The sequence below is a fragment of the Pleurodeles waltl genome, chromosome 9 (genome assembly GCF_031143425.1).
Source record: "Pleurodeles waltl isolate 20211129_DDA chromosome 9, aPleWal1.hap1.20221129, whole genome shotgun sequence".
Lineage (NCBI taxonomy): Eukaryota > Metazoa > Chordata > Amphibia > Caudata > Salamandridae > Pleurodeles > Pleurodeles waltl.
The window spans coordinates 306,726,162-306,749,407 of record NC_090448.1 but is presented as its reverse complement, the minus strand read 5'-3'; the positions used below and the strand labels follow the sequence as shown (position 1 = coordinate 306,749,407).

At 44.1% G+C, this 23,246-nt stretch overlaps 1 protein-coding gene across 1 annotated transcript in view; it reads right to left on the bottom strand.

Moving 5' to 3' along the window:
* The window catches only part of FANCD2 (FA complementation group D2), a 1,182,674-nt gene that overhangs the window by 636,612 nt on the left and 522,816 nt on the right, over window positions 1–23,246 (bottom strand). The window contains exon 26 of the mRNA XM_069206781.1: window positions 9,602–9,710. Within this exon, the coding sequence (XP_069062882.1) occupies window positions 9,602–9,710 (109 nt within the window). The remainder of the gene's footprint in view (window positions 1–9,601; window positions 9,711–23,246) is intronic.

Genomic DNA, 23,246 nt, shown 5'->3' with positions numbered 1-23,246 from the left:
TTCCCAATCATCACCCAATCCAGGCCTGTCGTATGAATAAGGCACAGGATCCAATATCGTAATTCTGCCCCCAGTCGCCAATTGAGCCTGTTGACACAGATGGCGCTCCATATAGGAGTTGGGAATGATGATTTGGGGGTGAGGGGGTGTTCTGCACCACTGGCCATTGGTGGTGCGGGTGGCGTCGGCACTGGAGAGGGTACTGGGTAAGGTTGAAGTCGCTTGACAGGGGCAGCTCCTGATCCTTGGGACCCAACTGTCACCAAGATGAACCCACTGCCAGAAGACCACTAAGGGCCCCTCCTGGACCTGTGTGGCTTGAGGGTGCTCCAGAGGGGTCAGTCTGCCCTAAAACAAGGTGCATGGCCTCAAACATTCCTTAGGTTTGGTGGGTCGCTCCAGGCTCCTGTAAATTCAGGAAGTTGTGGAAACGGCCCAGGCGCAGGCCCAACTGCAGAGCTAGGTCTCGAGTGCCGACGTACCTGCAACTCTTCCAAAGACTCACGCAGTGAAGTTGAACAGTTCTTCAACTTCTTCTTGTGGGACTCACCTGACTTCTCTGACGACTTGCAGTGGGACAAAGATCGTTGGATCCGACTTTACAATCAATCTTCGGACCTTCCTTGCAACCGATATCTGGAGCTTCGTGAAATCAATCAACATCAGGTGGTGAGCCGTCCGAGTGACTGCTCCCTCAGTGCCTTAGGGTGCACAGCGCAGCAGACCCTGCATGTCTTGACTTTGGGGTCTCGCTCAAGACACCAGATACGGACCAAATGTGGGTCTGTCACCGACATCTGTTGATGATAGGCGCCACTGGGCTTGAAACCAGCCTTCCTTGTGGACATCCCTGCCACACCTGGAGACAAAGTCACAAAAATGCATTGACAAATGTTGAGAAAGAGTCAGTCAAAAAACACAAGGGGAAGCTCTTCTCCGGATCTGCGCTGACAGACATGGAAAGAAAAGAGATGATGTCAGCGCGTTGTGGTGGCCCCTATATAAGGCACCACGCACGTCAATATTGGCACCTTCGTCAATGTCACGCAGAGACAAACACCACCACCTACCGGCACTCAGAGGTACTGCTCACATAAAAATTCCAGATCCCGTCTGATACCTGGGGATTATTCTATGCCCAGTCTTGGTGATTAGAATCAGGTGTGCAGTAATTTCAACAGCAGCAAGATCAGCTGAAATGCATACAGCAGGTCCCGAGGCCAGCTGAACATGAAGGCATCCCCTTGGAAAGCATTTAGAGGTAAGTGTATGGCTCAAAACTGAGGACACTTTCTGTTTGTGGCTGTGACAAAAAGATCCATGAATGGAAATGCCAAACTGGAAAAGATAATCTCCATCACTTCAGGCTGAAGCTCCTATCCAAGGCCATCCAATAAGAGATGACCAAGTGCATCAGCATTCATACTGATGGAACTTCAAGGAGAAGGGGTACTGGAAGATTACTTACCCACTGTATCCAATTCCACAAGTAAATTGCCTCTCAACACAGTCCAAGACTCAATGGTCAGTTGGTAGACTATGCAGTACTAATGTTGTCCGTCAGAATCTAATAGTTGAAGCAGGAAGAATGCATTAATAGAAAAACACACTGCCCAAAGCTTGAACAAATATATTTGCTGATGATACTCTAATGTTGACCAAAGGGCCTACTCCATCAAGTTAACCAGATGGGCACCTGAGCCCAGCGAGAAGGAGTCTGTGACCATGGTAGCTTGAGGAGGGCTGAAAGGGCAACCCCCAGAAAGTTTCTGGGGTTCAATCACAAGTGCAGTTCAGGGTGAACAGAATCGGAGATCTGTGCCTGCACTATGAGACTCTCCTCATGCTGCACTCATTGTGACCTCAGGCACCACTGCAGAGCCCTCACACCCCCCCCCCACACACACAATGAGGTGTGTGGCAATAAAGGCTCCACAAGGCCACAAGGTCAAGCAGACAGCAAGATCTGCAGAACCAGGCCGCATGAGCCCGAAATAGAAATCACACAATCATTCCCTGATGACCCACAACCCCCTGAGGAGGAGGAAAGGCCTTCATGAGGGCTGTGTTGAGTAACACAACTGTGAAGGTCTGCTTCTGCCTAGAAGAGAGGTGAGCTTTGAGAATGTTGGTTGGTAAAGCCCAAGACACAGCAGAGAGTCATCATGCATCAAAGGTGTTCCCCCAACCAACACTGCAGATTCTGATTCTGCTTACACTAGCCAGTCATCCAAGGAAGGAAACACATGGACTTCAGAGTGTCGCAGTGAAGGCATCACAACTTCCAGCACTTGCACAAACACACATGGCGTGGTCATCAGTCAGAATGTAAGAATCTTGAACTGAGAACCCAATCTGAACCTTAAATAACGTCTATGGACTGGGAGAATTGGAATATGAAGATATGAGTAATGGAGATCCAGGGTCTATAACCAATGACCTGCAGTTAGAGTCAGCAAAACTTGGCTTGTGAACAGCATCTCAAACTTGACTTGGGAATGAATAAGTTAAGAAGGCGAAGTTCCAAAATGGGTCTCAGATCTCTGGATTTATTAAAACCAAGAAGTAACCAAGGTAGAATCAATACCTCTTTGTTCATTAGGGCTACGACCTTGGCCTCTGCATCTGAGTTATGTGCTGGTAAGAACGTGCTGGTGCAAGGAAGGCCGTTCTGTGAGAGAGACAGGAAGGGCATTGCATAGCCTTTGCAGATTGGCTGCAGATGACCTGTCATGATTGTCTCTCTTTTGGTAAGAAAATTGGAGACCTTTCCTCCCTACTAAATATTATGGCCTGAGGGGTGCTTTTTGGAAGGGGGGGGGAATCAAGTTGTCCTGAGAGAGCTGAGTCAGCAGAAGATGGTGGACACTGAATCGAATGCTTCTGATAATGACAACCTATAGATCCACCTCTGCTCCGAAAGAAGAAATACATTTGTCAGGGTGGTCTGAAAAGCAACTGGCATAAAGAGGCACATCCATCAGAGTGGGTAAGACATCTCTGGAAAAGCCAGCAGAACACAACCAGATATGACGACACAGTGCGATGTTCATTTCCTTGGATCAGACCAATGTATCCACTGAAGACCAATAAAGAAAAGTGTTGAGGTGGGCTTATCACTGTCACCTTTGCCAATTCCACAAAACATGGACATAGTGGCCCAGTGTATATGTGACACCTGCTGATTGGAGCTCAAGACTGCCTGAAATTAAAAACACCCGGTTTATGGTGCCTTGCTGTTTAGACACTCTGGGTGGGCTTATGGAATGTTATTGGTATTCAGTTTGGAGGACCAATCTTGAAATAGGGTCTCCGGGACAGGGTATAAAGACAAAAATTTCAGGGCACCCAGAGCACACCTATGGCATTTGGCACTTTGTCTGTGGACTGCTGACTCCATTGGGATTCTTCTTTCAGGAACCCAAGACAGACTTCAATAATCTCCAAAAAAATACCTGAAGAGGCAGGCTGCAAACATTCTGTCAGAATGTTGGACTTTGGCTGAAGGGCAAGGATGGCTTTACAGACTCTGCAGGCTTTTTCACCAGTGTGGTAAATTAGGACACTTCCTCAGTCTGAGGCTACAAGGGATAAGGAATGTTCCATTCTCGTGGGGTGTCAAGAACACAGATATTTTATAAGTCAAGAAAAATGCCAGCAAGAGCGCAAAAAGAAGAACCAAATTGCATGCCTTGGAATCAGTATCTTTCGTATCCTTTTTCCCCTTTCAAATGTTTATTTTCCTACGGAATCGGGCTCAGGAATCCCCCATCTTGCTTGCATCCTGTTCAGTGATCGCATCCTCAGCAATAACTCTAGGAGGTGAAATATTAAAATTACCACAGACCAGCAGGCTCAAAGGTTTTTACATCATTTCCCAAGCGCATTACAATTTCTTCCAGTTCTTCGATGATTGGCTGAACAAGTGAATTACAACCTGGTGGAATACAAGCTTTCAAAATATCAACAATCTCTATTGGTAGTTGCAGGAAGCTGGCCTGGTGTGTGGTGGGTACCTGAGGTACTTACATCTTATACAAGGTCCAGGTATCCCCTATCAGTGTAGTGTAGGCAATGTCTAGAGGCCAGGCTCTCTAGAGGTAGATGTGGAAGAGCAGCCAAGGCTTATCTAGGAGACAAGCAAAGCTCATGTAATACCACTGTAGTCACACAGCATTTACAAACATGAAAGAAAACACTCAGGGTTACAAAAATAAAGGAACTTTATTTTAGTGACACAATACCAAAAAGTACTGGAGAGGCAACCCTCCAACAGGAGTAAGTAACACACTAAATATATACACCAGGTATCAGCAATGGGCATAAAAAGTGATAGAAAACAGTGCAAAGGCAGTTAGACAATAGTGACCCTAGGGGGAGCCCAAACCATATACTGAAAAAATGGAATGCGAACACAGGTCTCCCACCCAGGTATGTGGAATGTGTAGAGGGGAGCTGTAGGGGTACTAGGAAACCCCAAAGATAAGTACCACCGTGCCCCCTAGCGACCAGGAGGAAAGGAGTAAATGACTAGATTTTTCCCAAACCACCCAGAAGGAAAGAAAAGAAGAAAATGCAACACCCAGACAAGACTGCAAGAAACCAGCGGTGGATTCCTGAAGAAGACGACCCGTGGAAGAAGGTGACCAAGTCCATAAGTCACAGAAGAGTCCAGGAGGAGTAGGAGCTACTACCCACCCAGCTGTGGATGCAGCAGTTGGTCGAAGGTGATGTGAAGGTCAGCACTGCTGCCCTGGAGTCGGTGAAGAGTTCCTGAGGGACGCAGGTGACATTCCACGCTGGAAGAAGAGTTGCAGTCGGATTCTGGTGCATGAATTCTACTAACAAGCCTTGGCAACAGCATTTGTTGAGGTTGGTGGAAAGTGAAGGTGCCGGGAACAGCAAGGCCCAGGAGGACTTAACCCAGGAGAGGGAGTCATAGGGGACCCTCACCGACACAGAGAGCCCACAGGAGCAGAGGCAGCACCCACAGGAGGCCCATAGGAGCCCAAGGAGCACTACTGGAGAAGGGTCCCACGCCGCAGGAGAAGCAGGCAGAGGGCTGTGTCGCAGGAAGGAGTGAGTGCTGGGAGCTGGGGCTACACACAGCCTGAAGATCCAAACAAGCCTTGGTAGCTGCAAGAGACACGGTGCGCAAGGGTATTGTCCTGCATGGGAAGGCAAGGGCTTACCTCTACCAAAGTTGGACAGCTGGCAGAGAGGACCAAGAGGACTTCTCCGGACCACCACCCCTGATGCAGGATCCACGCAGCTCAGGATAAAAGGAGATCCATGCAGCCGGTCGTTGTTGCAGTCGGTGCCTGCAGAAGCAGGGGAGTGACTCCCTCACTCCAAAGAAGATTCCTTCTTCCTTCTCATGCAGAGAAAAGACTTGCCACCCTCAGAGGATTCACAGCTGGGGAAATGTTGCAGAAGCTGGAAAGAGCAGTGGAAACAATGTTACAAGAAGAGTCTTCCTCGTGGATGCAGATTGTCAGTTCCTGGAGGGTCCAGTCGCGGTTCCAGTGGCTAGAAGTTGAAGTAAGGTTGCAGAGGAGTCCTGCTGGAATCTTGTAAACCGAGTCTTAAGACCCACCCAAGAGAGAGACCCTAAATAGCCCTGAAAGGGAGATTGGACACCTAGCCAGGTGACCACCTATCGGGAGGGGACTCTGACATCACCTGCCTGGCCTGGCCACCCAGATGCTCGCAGAGATCCCTACCAACCTTGGATTCAAGATGGCAGAACCCAGGGACCCTCTAGGGAAGCTCCTGGGGTGGTGATGGACAGGAGAGTGGTCACCCCCCTTTCCACTGTCCAGTTTCGTGCCAGAGCAGGGAATGGAGGTCCCTGAATCGGTGTAGACTGGTTTATGCAAGGAGAGCACCAAATGTGTCCTTCAAAGCATACCAGTGGCTTGGGTAGGCTACCCCTCCCTAGCCATGTAACGCCTATTTCCAAAGGGAGAGGGTGTTACCCCATCTTTCAAAGGAAATACTTTGTTTTGCCTTCCTGTGCTTGAGCTGTTCAAGCAGCAGGAGGGCAGAAACCTGTCTCACGGGTGGCAGCAGCATGGGCGGTATTGAAAACCCTAGAAGGCTGATAGGAGCAATGCTGGGGTCCTCTAAGGAGCCCCCAGAGTGTATGGAATCATACTTCCAATACTGGCAACAGTATTGGTATATGATTCAGACATGTTTGACACCAAACATGGCTAGGTTCGGAGTTACCATTATGCAGCTGGATATAGGTAGTGACCTATGTCCAGTACAGGCATAAAGTGGCATTGCATTTTTCACCTTTTTCAGCTGCTCAATTGTGACACCTTCTGTGCACTTAGTAATATGATACTCAAGTCTTAGCATGACTGGAACATCTGGAAGAGTGTAGTCATTTACAAAACAAGAGTTTTCTAAAGGAAAGTCACCAATGAGGGCATAGGTGGTGGTGTTCTATTTAAGGTGTTTAAAGGTTTTTCTTCTAGGGCCTGTTATGCTCCCCAGGATAATCACACAGATTTCTGAGTCCATAACTGATGCAACTATAGCTTTTTCAGAGTCTACATGTGAAGTTTCGTCTCTATTAGGCTGCTGAGGTGAATCGTTATGGTATAGTACACAATCAGTTCACAATGCAGAGATAGAAATTTAGAGCCTGGCAGTAAAACTCCAGCTCTTGACTTTTCGACTGAAACCCCATCCACTGCCGCAATGGTCCTTCAGTCATATTTAGATGCTGGTGGTCCCATAGACGAAAGCCTGCTATTGGAACCGCCGTTGCCACCAAGAAACACCACCCACATCAACAGCGGGCGAAAGAAAAGTGGCTGACTGCAGAACCCCAGGCACCTTTCCCACTGTGCAGATTTGGAAATGCCATACTGCCATGAAAAAGTGGCAGCATGACCTCCATGTTTGAGTTGGCGGATTGGGGGTGAAAACTCACCTTTTTTCCACATTCCACCCCCGTTATCAACTTAACACCTGCCATCACTGCTGCCATCAATCCAGGGAGAAAACAACACCCCTCCCCTCCTAGGATTCAAAGGTGGGACACAGCTGCTTGGTCAGGGTATATTGGGTAGGCACAGCAACGGAGGTAGGGAACACTGCAGGTACAAACATATCACAGTAATTTTTTTAATCACTGTGACATGCATATGTTGGGGTGACAGTTGTGTCATTGTGGTGTCATCATTCATTGCAAAATGAACACTGGTAACAAAATGACGGTACACTCAATGGGCAACAGGTGTCCACGTGTGCGTATTGCAAGGGGAACTAGGCGGTAGGTTTGTGCTATCTTTTGTGTATGTAAGTCAGTGTGTATGTGTGTGTGTGTGTGTGGTTTGACTGAGGTGGAGGAAGCTGGAGTGGGTAGTGTGGTTGTGTCTGTATGTGTGTCACTTGCATGTGAAACCGGTGTTGTTGTGTATATTGTGTTGCAGTGTGACACAGTCAGGTGAATGTTGTTGCTGTGTGGCAGAAAATGTCATGCTGCGTGCAGTTGTGCTTGTGACTGTTTGTGTATCTGAGTGTGTACTTATATTGGTTGTAATGGTTCATGGATGTATATCAATGAGTGTTTTCAGCATGTAAGGGTTGGAATGGCAATGGGTTATTGTCTATGTGGTGTGTAGTGCAAGGGTACACATATTACTATGGACAGTGTGTGTGTGTGTCACTTACCTCTGTTCTATTGCCCTTGCCTCTGTACGAAGTCAATTGGGATCCGACGCAGTCCCCCCGGTCAGCAATCCATTGCCATTCAGTCAGCTGCAGAACTGTAACACAGGTGGCTTGATGTTGTTTTTGGGTCTGCCATCAATGTGGGTTAGCAGCAACAAGTTCTAAATCAGGCCCTTAATTTGTACTATAGTAATGGCTGCCAGTCAGGTTAGCTGTGAACTACAAGCTAGGAATAAACAAAAATGGCACTGATTTTAATTAGAACTTTAGGAACCTAAACATAACTCCCTACTGCCAAGTGGTCCTCCCGCATCGAGTCAGCCGAGAGAGTGGACAAAGTAGAAGAGCAGTGAGACTTCTTCTTCTTACCTGCACCTGAAGATTTTGAGGACTCTGCGAATGGTCTTGAGACCTTCCTCTAGAGTGAGACCGGGACCTATGCGGAGTCGAGCCCCAGGCCGTCATGAGCTTGAGGGACCGCTCCCTCAAGGCCTTCGGGTGCATGGCCCGGCACTCGGAGCACGACTTTGGGTCGTGGTCGCATTTGAGACACCACAAACATACCCGATGCGGATCCGTCACCGACATCATGTAGTGACAGTCCACGCATGGCTTGAACCCGGTCTTCGGGGACATCCTCGACGCACCAAAAGCTCGCTAGAAAACTCAACAAAACAGTCAAAATGAGAACAGAATAGCTCTCCCTGGATCAGCGTGTGGCGCAGAAAGAAAAAAACTGACGGCACTGCACAGAGGCGGCATCTATGTACTACTCCCGACTTCATCACACCGATTACGACACCAACGACGTCTGCGGAGTTGACCGATGCCACCTACTGATGCACAAGAGTATTACTCGAAGATAAATCTCTGGGTCCAGTCTGACGCCTGGGGAAATTCCAAGATATGGAATCTGCAACTAGATGTCTCTATGAGGTAGAGGAGATTTGGAGGAGGAGGAGGAGGAAGCCGGCCCAAAAGAGGAGGGCACTGAATTCATAGGACAACAAGAACAACAGTTGAATTCAAGACAGACTATTCAAGAGCAACTTTGGTACCCCAAAGTGAGTGGCTAATATTGTAGAAGTATACAGCCTTTCCAGAACTGGGCCTGGTGGCTCGGACGTCAAATTAAGAGGGGCAAGACAGTTTGCTAAATACATGGTGTCTAACCAGCAGGCACACTACAGGCAGGAAAATAAAGGTTGGAATTTGAGTAAGTGAGGGTGGATGGAAACAGATAAAGTGGGAGGCAGAGAAAAATTAAATCACAAATATATATATATATATATATATATATATATATATATATATATATATATATATATATATATATATACACACACAGAGGATAAGAGAAGCTAAAGAAAGGGGAAAGATAGTAAGCAGAAGAAGAATATGGGAGAGTGGGTATGCAGAGGACAAAATCCAACATTAACAGAAAAGATAGAGAAGGATAAATAAATTGAAGGAGAAAGAGGGGAAACGAGAGAGGGGAAGAGTGGTCGGGCAAGAACAGAACAGATGGAAAGACTGGGGGGAAAGAAAAGTGCTGTCAAGTCAGGGCTCATGATTCTTGGAAGAACAAGCCGAGTTATCAGATGAGATGAAGCATATATTTTGGAAATTTTGGTCAAAGTATTCTATCCCTCTCGTACTGACAACAATAATAACAAAATCAGTTTACTGACAGTGCCAGTTAACAAATAAGAAATAATATAATACACATAAAAGCTATCATAGTCAACCAACTGAATTATATCATCCTTTGTCACCGTCCACTCAATATTTTCACAGACATCAACTAACTTTCATTTGGTATCCATCCTTGAGTAGAAGCAAATTATTGTTCTCTAAAACCTAATAAGATTTAAACACAATAAGCTTTTAGCTAACAACAAAGCCAACCCACCTGCCAGGCACTTTTCCAGCACAGACTGTAGCCATGTGATATTCTGAAGTCGAGTCAACACTTTCCCTTTCATTTCGGGATCCCGCTGTTGGCAAAACGCATTGACAATCTAGAGTGAAGAAAAAGTAGTTTACATTAATTGTCTTCACTTAGAGCACAAAAATTAAATAATTTCAAGGCATGCGTCCACAAACAAAGCACTTTAATGATTTTCATTGCGTAACAAACCCACAGCTAGTGCATATAGGCATATCATGGCCCTATGACTGCTGGATAATGGCATTACCTCATTAAAAGCATTCAAGGCAGTTTATACATATGGTACACGCTAAGTTCAAAAATTCAGACTGTCCCCAACAGGCAGTAAAGTCGTCTCCTGGCCTCACACATAGTATGTCCTTGGTTACTGCTGGAAAAGGGGTCTACATAAAAGTTCATATTCTTACTTATCTATACGACCCAACTTTTGATCTTGATTACCCACGTCCCCTGAATTTTATTGAAGTTGCTGGGACCTGGTGATTCCAGCACCCATACATCAGTCCACACCACAAGTCCATTTGTCAATAATTGGTACCACGTGGCTTCCCTATTTTCTAGCAATATGTATTTTTTGTTATAATAAGACTTTGATTCCCAAGTCTTTTCTGTATCCACTTAGATCAGTGGTTCTCCATATTCCCATGGAGAAGACCTACATTTCCAGGGTTTCCCCAGGCACCAACCAACTGCTCACACACCCCTCTCCACTAGTTTTCCATTAGGGGTACATTTCCATAACAAATGAAAGAATAAGTCCACCTCCCCACATCCCTGTACACATTTATCATCTATGGGAGTCCGTGACTTGTACATTTGTTCCCTGGTGTAGTACAACTTTGACATGGATTAGCCTAAATCTAGTCTTGAGCCATATTTCTCGGGAAAGCTAATGGTTTTGTGCCACATGTAGCCTTCCAATTCCATCTGCTTCTCAATGCCATCATCTTCTTGCATGTTATTCATTAGAGCGATGTAAGTCAAACATTTCACTATTTGGTGTGTACCTCTATCCAGTTGATGCAATTTCTAACAGGGTGCTCCAACATGTTTCCATCATCCCCAATGCCTTCTGCCAGCAGATGGCTTACTTCGAAATACGGGAGGGTCTTGGATTCACCCATATTGTATTTACTTTTAAGGAGTGTGAATGAGACTGTACCCCATACCTCCCCAAGGGTTGAGCTAGCATACTCTCTGAAGCTGATTGATACAGCCACATCCTTTATTCTTGTGCTCATCCATAATGACGTCCTGTATGTTAGCCATTTCAGCAAAATGAGGACCTCATTATGAGTGGTCTTACCAGCCCCACTAGAATAATGAGATTACGAGGACCACTGCGGAGCTCCTTACTAATCCCAGAACGTTCACAAAAGATATATCTATGTGAAAGTAAAGGTGAAAACGAGGAATAACCGAGGGATCATACCCATAATCACTGATTTCCCGGGTAATTCTTCTTTCCTTAGTGGGCCTTCAGGATCCAACGTATAATGGGCCCGATTTTCCCCTCCTTTGAAGTTACCAGTACTCCAGGTATCATTAAGTAAAGAGGTGGGGAAAATCCACTCCATTTATTAGGCTGCTCATAATAAGAACCCGAGTGTGCACAATGCTAAACCACACATTTTTTGCAGAAAGAGTATCATTTGGTAGAAGGTCCCCAAATAGTGTGTGGGTGTTCCACTTCTTTCCCATAGTATATCTGTGTATTCCAAACGCAGACTCGTCATGGTTTGCAAAGGTCCACCTATTTACATTAATCAGATGAGCGGCTTGAAAGTATTTTCTTAGGTTTGGCAAAGTCATGCTCATGTGTATGTGAATCTCTGTCTTGCAGACAAGCCTATCTTCCAGGGATTCTCTCTCTCGCTGTAGTAATACCCTTATCAATTCTTCATCTGCATATAGCTGTTTGAATAATATATAAAAGTAATATATACAAAAGCTTCGGGCGTGCACCCTTTTTTAGCAGTGCTAAATGGAACTGAAATTTCTATCGGATTATTCTCCACTGTGAAGGGCATTTGGCCAAGCACCATCAGGTTCCCAGGTGACCCCAAGTTTAGTCCAACTTATGTCGAGTGCTGAGTAATGGCCATATTTGTCAAACAGATGCTTAAACCTCGCCAAAGTTTCATAAGGTTTGGCTACATAGAGCAAGGTGTCGTCGACATTTAGCAAGATTATCCATGGTGGTGCCCATTTCCATTCTCTATTCTGGGTGCGTGCTTGTTAGCTCTGTTAGGGGTTCAACGTTTTTTTTTTTTTATCACATTTTTATTTTATTCTTGTCACACAACAGGCTTGGTAGAATAATACGGATTGATGTGCCCCCTGTTCACCCAGTCGTCCCAAGTGTGCATTACAAGTAACTTTCACAATTGTGTCAACATTACATGTTTGCAGCAAATGTTACAGTTCCTCGTCCACTTCTGCCCCTGAACTGCCCGTCCATTTGGACCAGAGTTTAGTATGCTTCTGTGGGCATCCTCGTACCTCATCGATAGATTTCTCCATTTAGGCGCACCAATCCACCCCCCACCACCACCTCGAAAGCGTAGGTTGACTACTCACCATCCCTTGTCTTGCAATATCCCTCTTAGACCCCAGTAGAGCACTGCCCACCAACAGACTATCCCCCCGGAAACCACACACCCCCTCATCACTACGAGAAGGACCATCAATGAAGACAATTCCAGTGTCTGCCCCACAACTGTGGAAAGTTCTGCTAAAACCTGTTTCCAGTAATGTACAATAATCGGGCAGGACCACAACATATGGAAGAAGTCCGCTGGGGAGCCGGCGCAGCGCTCACACCGAGGTATAGACCAAAGACCAGCCTGATGCAATCTAATTGGAATTAGGTATGCATAGTGAGCACAATACAACCGCACTAATCTCAGTTTAGCCGAGATTACAATCACTTGCAGCACCATTAATGCGTCCTGCTTATCCATTTGTCCCACCTAAGCTTCCCACCGGGACTACAGGGGCTAGAGTGTCTCAAATATAGTATGATTGAACACTATATTTGGGAGAGTCCTCCTTTGTACAATGCCCCCATCATCACCTTCGCCTCCACAGGACTAAATTTGAGTACTGGAGTAGTTAGGGGTTCAATTGGTAACGTAAAAAACATTGGAACAAGGGGTGTCCCTATCAATGCACCCTGTGAAAAGGACATTTCCCAGAGTGTATGCCATTTATTATTAGTTTTATCAAAGGGTGACCACAAAGCAGCTTAACCCTTAATTTATGATGGAGAATAAGGTCCAAAACCAGTTCTGCCCATTAAATGAAACATAAAACTCATATCCACAGAGACGAAGACCTTGCTCGTATCTAAAGATGCCACAGCTATTGATTACCCAAATGTTCTGGTCAGGGCCAGGTTATTATGGAGTCTGCTCAAATTAAGCCCAGTGCAACTCGACAGCACAAACTCTGATTGGTTGCAATGCATTAGGCCAATTATTGCCAGTGTCAATCTACTGGCAAGCTCCTTGGTCAGGATTTTTGTTCCACTATTTATCAAGGAGACCAGTTGATATGGCCCACAGTCTACCTTCAGTTTTCTTTACTTATGGATCATCACTACGGAGGTAGTTCACAGATAATCTGGTAGAACACCCTCAGTGTGGGAATCTAGGAACATATTCAGCACTGGTTGAGCCGTTTATGTAACTATTTTGTAGAAGTCCAAGGGGAGGTAATTCAGGCCATGAGTTTTCACGGACTGCAATTATGACAATGTTGTCTGCATTTATTCTACTGTTATCATATCCTCCTGCCTCAGGGCCCTGGTGAGGCAGCAAGTTGGGCAGTCTGAAACAAACAGTTTGCTTTCATCACATTTTAACATGGTTTTGTTGATAAAACGGAAAGTAATCTGCAAATCCCTCTGCCACTGTAAGATCTCCTTTCCTGAACACAGCTGGCGTTCTGATTTTTTGGATGTGTTGGTTGTCTTCATTAATCCTGCACAACCACGCCACAAGTCACAGGTTTCAACATCTGTTTCATACGGCCATCTTAACCTTCCTATGTGTACACACCTGCTTCATCAGGTCAACTGAGATCTATTTTTATCTTTTTTTAATCTGCACTGATTTAAGAGGTAAGAGTTTCGAGATTAGATAGGTGGTCTACCTTCAGCTTAAGTATCTGCCTTGCAATATCTATAGATTGTTTTGCACCTGATTCCTGCATGGCTTATATAAGGCCTCTAATCATCCATTTTGAGGCCTCTAAAACTATTTCTGCAAAACAACCAATCTTTAATTATCTGTAAAATATTGCATTTTGGTTACTTCTTTCACCATCCGAGGAACTGCCAAGTACCATCTCGTCACCGCTCTGGTTTAGTTTTCCTTTTCCTGTCATGCAGTATATCATCACAATAGAGCAGTGATCTAATACCTTACTTGCTTAAATCTAGCAACAGTAAATTATAATCATTAAGCATAAGGGTGAAACAGAATAGATTTTGAAACAGTAATGGTGTGCTCCAGCATACGATGAGTAGCTATGGTTTGGTCACTAGGTTCAATTCCATATATCAAACAATCTTATCATCAGGGCAAAACCTTTATCTGTATATGTGTAGTTCCTCTAGCGAGTCCTTATTAAGATTTGTCTAACTTTGTTCATTACAAGATTGAAGTTGCCTCCTGGCAATATCTGAAAGACTACTGCATTTAGCCTAAGGTGTTTTTAAGAGAACTATCACATATTTTTCACCAATATTGCGGCTCCCCTGGATCAGTAATGTACCTAGCATGATACTAGACCATGTACCTCTCTTTCCTAGTAGAAAGGGACTAGGTTTCCCACTAATGTGTTGTCTGTGGGTACATCAGGCTGCCCTTGCATAGATAGAATTTTCTGAACTAGTACCATTTTAATTTTGTTGCCCAGTCTATTGACATTTCACATCATACGTGAGGGTCTGTACCATGGCACTGAATTATATATGGTTGATTCTCTGCCTTGCTTTGTCTCCAACTGGACAAATGTACCCCACAGTAATAGCCCACGTTTCACATTTGTGACTATGAAACATGTTGCTTTTAAAGAATGTCAACCTAACTCTTCAACTTACATCATTATTTTGTGAACTGTCCAACCCCATCCCACAATGTGCCCTCCGCTCCAACATTAAACAATCTAAGCTGAGAGAAAATTCTCACAGGTCAATATAAACAATTTGATTCTCAAACCTTGTTCGCCTGAGATGTTGTGTTGTGTAGAGGGCTTCAATCTTTCAATCCTCATCGGCCGCATCCCCAAATCTTTCCTACATTTATAGCTTTCCTACTTGTAATTCCTCCAGTATGTAGACCATAAGCATGGTCTTGTTTCCTTTTCCCTCAAACAAATTAAGTAATGATGTCCGCCTGGTAACATTCTATGCCACAGCATATGGGTGGGAAGAGTCCACAAACCACATGGATCTTAACCTCCCCCTTCACAAGCAACCTGGATAGCCCCAGTTAGAATATTGGGCCTGATAGTTCAGGGGCCAGCCCCTTTTGTAGAGGGTTCCTGATCTGAATGATTTGGCCAGACCAAGTTGCTGCATTCAGTGCAAGTGCAAGCCATACTGGATCTGCACTTTTCATCACTTGAAACCCAGGATTATTGCTTAGGTTCAATTGTGCCACCTCTTTTCCTTCAAGACCTTGTTTTTCCTCCAAATCCTCTGATACCCTAGCCTTCAGCCTGTGCGAGGCACTGTTTCCCACCACACAAGTCAGTTGACGGCAACCTAAGGACTCAGAAAAGGCCCAATTTCACTTCAGCAATGACTGTTAGTCATGTTGGGAACAACATCATGTATTTTTGTTTTTTCCCTGAGGGTCTGCTTAACTGCATCACAGCTATGTCTATGTTGCCGCCAAAGAGAGTTCAGCGAAAATCTGAATAGTATTTTGTCAGACCTTGAATTCAGGATACCTGAAGGAACACGTTCCTATTTCGATAGCTGAAGTTGGCTATAATGGCCCTAGGGTGGGCTCCGGGTTTTGGTTGTGGGCCAAGGGCTTTCTGTGCCCACTCCATTGAGAAAAAGTCAGACAAACCCTTACGTTTAGGTGCTTTTGTTATCCAGTGCCCCACAAACCGAACTAAACATGTGCCCTCATCTCTCTCTGGAATTCCCAACAGTATGATGTTATTTTACTGAATTCTCCCCTCTGTGTCTTTAAAAGAGGCTTGTATATGTTTTCACTACCTGTACTTTCTCCACTGTGGTGCCTAGACATTTCACTTCTAAGGCAGTTCCCACCAAGGTGGATTTGGTTTGATCCACCCTTTTGTTCATTTTGATTAAGTCTTTGCCTAGGAGGTTAACCTCTATATTCATCATATCCATTTTGTGTTTCAAATGGCTTTAGTGTTTTCAAGAGGCATCAATAGCTCTGTTGGTTGGTCCCTGTTCCTTCAGTAAGGTCTCAGTCAGCGGTGCATCCTGTGCCTTGGTCAATACAGCATTGTGGGGCTTATTTCATAGAAAAGCATATTTGTCCAACAAGTGTTATTTTGGAGGTTTAATGTCTCTCCCATCCCATCATTCAAATGCTGGGACTCCTGCTAATGGTATTTGTAGGTCTCTTCTGAGCTACCTCAGAACGGCACACTGTAGTCTGGGCTCAGGTCAAAAAGTAGATATGCACTTCCTTCAAACCATACATCACCTGTTTCAAAAGGCAAGTTATATCCCTTTAAGGAGGAGGGAGGTGACAACGCTGCAGGTGCGCAGAGGTTACCTGCTCACATCAAGGGGTTGGAGTACCTGTAACAATTATGTACAAATCTCCTAAACCATTTGGATACTTCAAACAGATTACTCATTTGAAGAAACATCCCTTGGCATCAGAAAGGTTCCTTCAACTTTCACTTCATGCTATCCAGTTCCAGGTTTTTCTAGGGTTACTTCAGGAATGGAGCCTTGTAGGCACCATTTACATTTTGCCTCCACAAAGCCCACTTGCTCACATGAACCTATTTTCTTTTTTCCATGCAACACGCACACTTTAGATCAGGAACTAGGTCATGTTTTCCAGCTTTAGTTCTAACAATTTACAATTTTGTTTTCTTCAGATAGTTGCCTTTTTGAATCAGCTATTAAGCTCAAAGAAAATTAAGTACCTTCAGCAATGATATTTCTAGTGGATTCTATATTGTTCTGCAGATTCCTCTAAGTATATACCATAAGTTCCAGACTGGATCTGGAAACTTTTTTCAGGCACAATGCACCTTCAGCAGCAGTTTCATCTACATCAGATGTGACAACATCATGGTACAGTGTTGCCAGTGGCTGCCCTGGCAACAGTCCCTAGAATTTTCCTAGGGCCCATCGAGGAATTCAGGGGGGAACTGAGTGAGCATTAGTGACAGTGATAACTACAGCCTATGGTTTTATCATCCTACCTTATTATTTTATTAACCACAATACTTTAGCTCATCTGTGGGGGGGGGGGGGGTTTAAGGCGGCAGTGATGAATCTGCAGGAAGATAGAGTATCTACTAGAAATATTATTAAAAATGTAAGTAACATTTTCTGCTGATGGACACTGTTTTCCGAATATCCCTCACTTTATAAATGAGTACTAAGCCAATACCTTCTTTAGCATCCTTCTCAGCCTCTGTACATGTAAATGATTCACCACACACAGAACTTGGAATTAGGCATATTTAATCTCCAGTGTGTAACTGCAAACTCAACTTTCTAATCATGAATTCTATTAACCACACTGAACACTTAAGTCAAAGTTCTACTGAGTCCATCAGAAGTCAAAAGGTTCCCGACATCACTAACAAGACACCAGATCTCCCCCTTGTTAAAAGAAAAGTACAAATATTACATATATGCATCTCAACTCTTCAATAAGTCACTGTGGAGCTTAAATCAATCATCCAGAACTTGTTCTATAAGGCTGTGAAGGGATAGGAGAGGTGTCCATGACTGGCACTGGTGATACAGAGACAGGTGCAGTGAGGGGGCTCTCAGAAGTCTTAATTGAAACAGGCTCATTTCTGCCATCTGGAATTGGCAAATGATAAGTCAGATGCATGAAATGGGAAGGATTTTGTGTAATGGATTTTTACCGGACAGTGAGCAGTTACCATGTGTCCTTTACTAACCACAACTTTAAAGTGTTCAGCATTAAATGGAGCATCAGACTTGTGTTGTGTCCTTTGTACTAATAGAACTCAATCTCTTTCTGTAAACACAGTGTTCATAGCACGTCGCGGTAAGTCTGCATAGATTTTCAACTTGTGCTTGTGACAAATATCTGTGTGACGAAGTTTACCATAGTTTGTTGATCTTTCTTTGGTTCATTGTGGCAACTTGGTGATCATGTCTGTCGCGAACATCAGAGTGGCAGGACTTTCACCTGTTGTTGAGTGTGAAGTCGACTGATAGGCATGAAGAGCAGATTGAAGAGCTGATATGAGATCAAGCTTCATCAGTGTGGCACGCTGAACCGTTTCTTCAGTGTGCTCATAAAATGCTTGACAACTCCATTTGCTAGTGGCCAAAGAGATTGCTTTTCTGAACTTAAAAATTTGATGATTAAGAAAGTCTCTGAATTATCAACATTTGAAATTGGGGTATTGTTAGACTTTAAAATTAAAGGAACACCACATGATTGGAAAAATGTAATCTCACCTCTCAATAAAATTTTCCTGAGTGATTAATAAAAGGTCTTCTATTAAAGGAAAGCGAGAATACTCATCAATGACCACCATCATGTGATGCCCATTGTCAAGGTGTCCAACCAAGTCAACAGCGATTCTATCCAACACATGCTTCAGAAATCAGACACGTTCAATGGATGCTGGGTTGTTCTGGGAGATAAGAAGTTGCACAAATGACAAGTCTTTAATTCCCTTTCAAGTCTTTTGTTAAGATGAGGAAACCAGACTCGGTCTCTGAGAGCTCATTTAGTGGCGACAATTCCACAATGCTCGTCATGTGCCACTTCAATTACCTGTTGTTGTGGACTCTCCAGTATGACAATACCTTCCTGTGTAACAGACAGTTCATTTTTTGCATTACTGAATTTCTGATATTCACTGTCATTTGTAAGAGGTTAAGTATACCCTTTTTCCAGGATTGATGTGCAGCAATGTCTAAGTATCAACAATTGTTCTCATGGCAGTAATGATTTGTTCCAATGAAATAGCTGCAGGTGTACTGGACTTTACAATGAAGTTAATGTGTGCTGCCGTCACTTTGAAAGTGGTACTAGGACATTGTACTGGTGCTCGTGAAAAATAGCAGGGTTTTGATCTTTCTCTGTTCGTTGAAACACAGTGCAGTCATATTCCTGTAATCGCAAAATAAAACATTCAATACGAGGAGGCATCTTGCCTTTCGCATTGCCTGATGCCAGTAAGCAATGTTTGATAATCTGTGACAAGCAAATGCTTTCCGTAAAAAAATACGAGGACATGTTCACAAGCCCACACCACTTTTAAACGTACTTTTTACAGGTTGTCAATAGGCATGTTCAGTTTGTGACAAACTTCTGCTAGCATATGCCACAATATGGCTTTGAGCATTTGGGTGTCCACTGTGTTGAGCAAGAATTACACCTAACCTGGCTGTGCTTGCAGCAACAACAACCTCTGTAAGAAGCTTCGAATCAACGCAGTCCATTTCAGTGGCATTCTCAATTGCTTGTGTGATTTTCTTGAAGCTTTGTTAACACACATGTGATCAGTGAAGTGAAGCACTTTGTTTGGTTTAGTCTCTTAAGGAAGCACTTACTGCTGCAAAGTCACGTATGCACCTAGAACAATAACTGGCCAAGCAAAGAAAAAAATGTGACATAGTTACAGGTGGCAGACAACGCCTGTACTTTAGCCAGATCTGCAGTCATTCCCTCATCAGAGAAAATATGGGCAAAGAATTTGAGTTTTGTTTTGTGGAACTCACACTTCTCTGCATCAAGGTTAGACCTGCATCAGCAAGTAATCAACAAACCTAAGTAAGTGCTTTATCATGCTATTTTCGTGTGGCCCCAAAGACCAATATGTCATCACTGTAATTGAAAGCATTTGCGACTGGCTGTATTATATGTCGAATGACATTTTGAAAAGGTTGTGAAGCTGAAGGCACACCAAAACGTAATATTTTAAATCTGAATAAACCAATGTGAGTAAAAAAGGTAGTAAAGTGCCTGCAACTTTCTTCAACTTCCAATTGATGATACCCTTTGTTCAGATCAAGGCGAGAGAAGACCTTGGTACCATTCAGCTGTGTGATCTTGTCGGCAATGTGTGGACCTGGATGTCATTCTCTTTCAATTGCCTTGATAGCTTGCCACATATCACCACAGATGCCTACGGCATCTTCACTGTCCTTCTGGGGCGCTATCAACATATGGTGTCAGACCAGTAGATCATTCAATGATATCATGCTTTAGTAAGAATTCAAGTTCTTTTTCAACAGCTTCCTGTAAATGAAATGCAATTCGAAAATATCTTTGAGCAACAGGAAGAACGTCCTCATTAATATGCAGTTGCACTTTCATGTCTTAAGTTTCCCTAATCCATGAAACAACTATGGAAACTGAATCATTATTTTGTGATGAGCATTTATGTTATATGTTACAGATATAATTCCCATTTCAGCAGCAGTACTGAAGCTGAGTAAACAGGCACTTGACGCAGTACCTTGAGGCACGTCAATGGGTGCTTGTACTTTTGTCTTTTTGTTTTCATGGTTGCTACGAATGAACCTTGACTTTTTAAATGGAGTTGATTCTTGTGTGGTTCTTTGGGTGATAGTCGCTGACTGACTACTGTAAGTGCTTCACACTCCTTCTTTATAAGCCTGAGCTGCTCTCCACAGCTACCCTAGGGAGCTTTGGTTATCTAGGCACCAAAACACTATCGCTAAGGGCTGTCTGGACTCAGTATAGAGCGCCAAATCATAGGTGTACACCATACATCTGAGCCAGCCTCCTACAGCTTGTATTTTTCCTGTCTGTGGGCAAGGAACACCACTTCCTAATACACAACAAGAGTACTTGACTTGCTAGGCAACCAATGTGCATTTGTTTTGATCAGGAATAAGTCTAAATTTTCTTAAGGCCTATAACACAGATCATATATGTTGTAAAAGATCCCTTCATGTGGATCTGGAGATGATGATGCCATCAAGATACACGGAAGCAAAAATAACAGATGATGGATGGAATGCTGAACAATGCAAAATTCACCCCAGTCAAAGATCTGGGTTTGATAAAAAAAATGTGTTGCCTGCCACGCAGCCCAGTTTGGACCCAAATCAGTCTTGACCCAGTTCCCCATGGGAACAGCCCAGCCTGAACTGCCAAGCCAGGTCCTCCCCAGACCAGAAACAAGTATTCTGGGAACGGAATCAGGGTATAACCCTTCATCAGCCAGGCTAGCTTGAATCCAGTGGTGCAGTGAGCACGGGATCCATGCCTGGGCTTACCCATCCCACTTGGGGCTAAAGAAACAACAAGAACGGATGATGGAGAGAATGCTGAACAATGCAGACATTCACCCCCAGTCTCAAAGATCTGGGTTTAATCCAACATTTTTTGCCCACTACTAAGATTCTACATGAAAGCAAATAGCAGTAATAGCCCTAATCCGCCAAGCTAGTCCCAGGAAGGAAGCCAATCCCCTTACCTGTGTTCAGAGGTAAAGTAGGGGTTTGTTAGTCTGCTGGGAGTCCTCCCATGTAGACTAAGAGGAGGCGCAGAGTTTCAGCAGAAACTGCAACAACGTGCCGCATGAGATAGATGGCTGGCTGGAATGTCCCCTCTGACTTAGTTTGGGCAGCCTGTTGTTTTTATAATAAAACATGTTGCTGTTCTGAGAACTGCCCTGACGTGATTATGCATCTTTTCTGTGTAAGGTTGGCATTGTTCTCTCTGGTCCAGCAATACCAGGCAAACTATCCTCTGCAGCCTTGGAGTGAGCACAGGATGAACTATTGTGCAGAGAAATTAATAACAAATTCTGCATGGGAGGGCAACTGATGAGCAAGTTACTTACCTTCGGTAACAATGTATCTAGTAGAGACCGGATCTAGCCACAGATGACCTAATTTAGAATCCTCTCTAGGCACCTGCCTGGATCTGGAAACGTTTTCCCTTAGTACGTCTGGGCATCGGCAGAGGGCGTAGCGCAACTCCATAATGACGCTGTCCGCCGGATGTGATGTCAACGGAGTCCATATAATGCCCCTGCTGACGCTAGTTTCCATCTGGACCGTTTTCCTTGCTCAAAATGTGGCACCGCTAAAGAAACTGGCAATGGAAACACTGCACTTCAAATAAATGACACCAGTGTGTCAATAATCACGCAAGTCTAAGACTAGGTGTAGTGCTCAAATAAAAGACACGCTTATGTCAATTATCACGCAAGTCTAAGCCTAAGAGTAGATTTCTGAGGGGAAATCTATGGAGACCACAGAGGATCTCAGTTTGAAGAGCACGGGGATGGGAGGGTCGTTAAGAAATCTGCGGATAGATCCTGTCTCTACCAGGTACATCGTTCCCGAAGGTAAGTAACTTGTTCATCTGATAGAGACATCTAGCCGCAAATGTCTTATGTTAGAATCAAATAGCAAAGCATAAAAACCCAAGAGGAGGGGCTGCAATCAGACCCTCGAAAATCTCTAAGTGTCATTAAACCGGTCGAGAACTAGAGTAAAGACCGGAGAAGAAGAAGAATGAGAGAGAATAATAACATTCTACGACATCCTAACCTGTGGAAGTAAGAACATGTGAATAACACCAGAAAACAGCAGAGCAGAGAAAGAAGCTCATCCATGTGAGACCATAGAATTAAGTCATCCACGTTAGCATGTCAATCATGTGTCATAAGCTACTTTACCACACAGAAAGCATTTTTTCCTGAAGGAAAGCTGATTTAGTACTGGAGAAAAAGACTAAGTACTCGAAAAAATACTCATGATGAAGGACCTCCTTATTAGGAAAAGAATTGCAGAAAAGACAACTGTAGGAACATGGATAAAAAGTCACCCATGACCGCACAATTAAAATTTCCATACCCTGAAATTTATGTTACGAAAACAGAAGTGATCTAAAAAAAGTGTGAAAAGACCGACATACAGAGAAAGATATGTGAGCCATAACATATGGCACTACAAAGGACTCCACTGGCGAACCACTTAATAGAAGTCAAGAAGCATAAAAAAAAAAAAAGACCTAGAATGAAGAAAGCTAGGTCAACATGAGCAATCAGTGTTAAAGGCGAACAGCAGTACCTAAGATAAAGTTATTCGCTCCAATAAGGAAGCAAAAAAAAACATGTATGAACAGTTCGGCAAGACTGCGGGATGCCCACAGCATTGGGATCATAAGGACAAGAAAACGTGGATAAGTCTACCCGAGATCGCAAGATAGTAGCAGCAACTGAGCTAGTGGATATACAACTAGCCATTCCCAGAGGTAGACCGTAAGTGCAGGTTCCACGCTGTTGGAACACAGACCAGCATAACTGGCCATGAAGCAGAGCCCTCCACGGAAAAATATATCCCAATCAGACCTACATCAAAAGGCAAACATAAAAGAGTATCTCGTACATA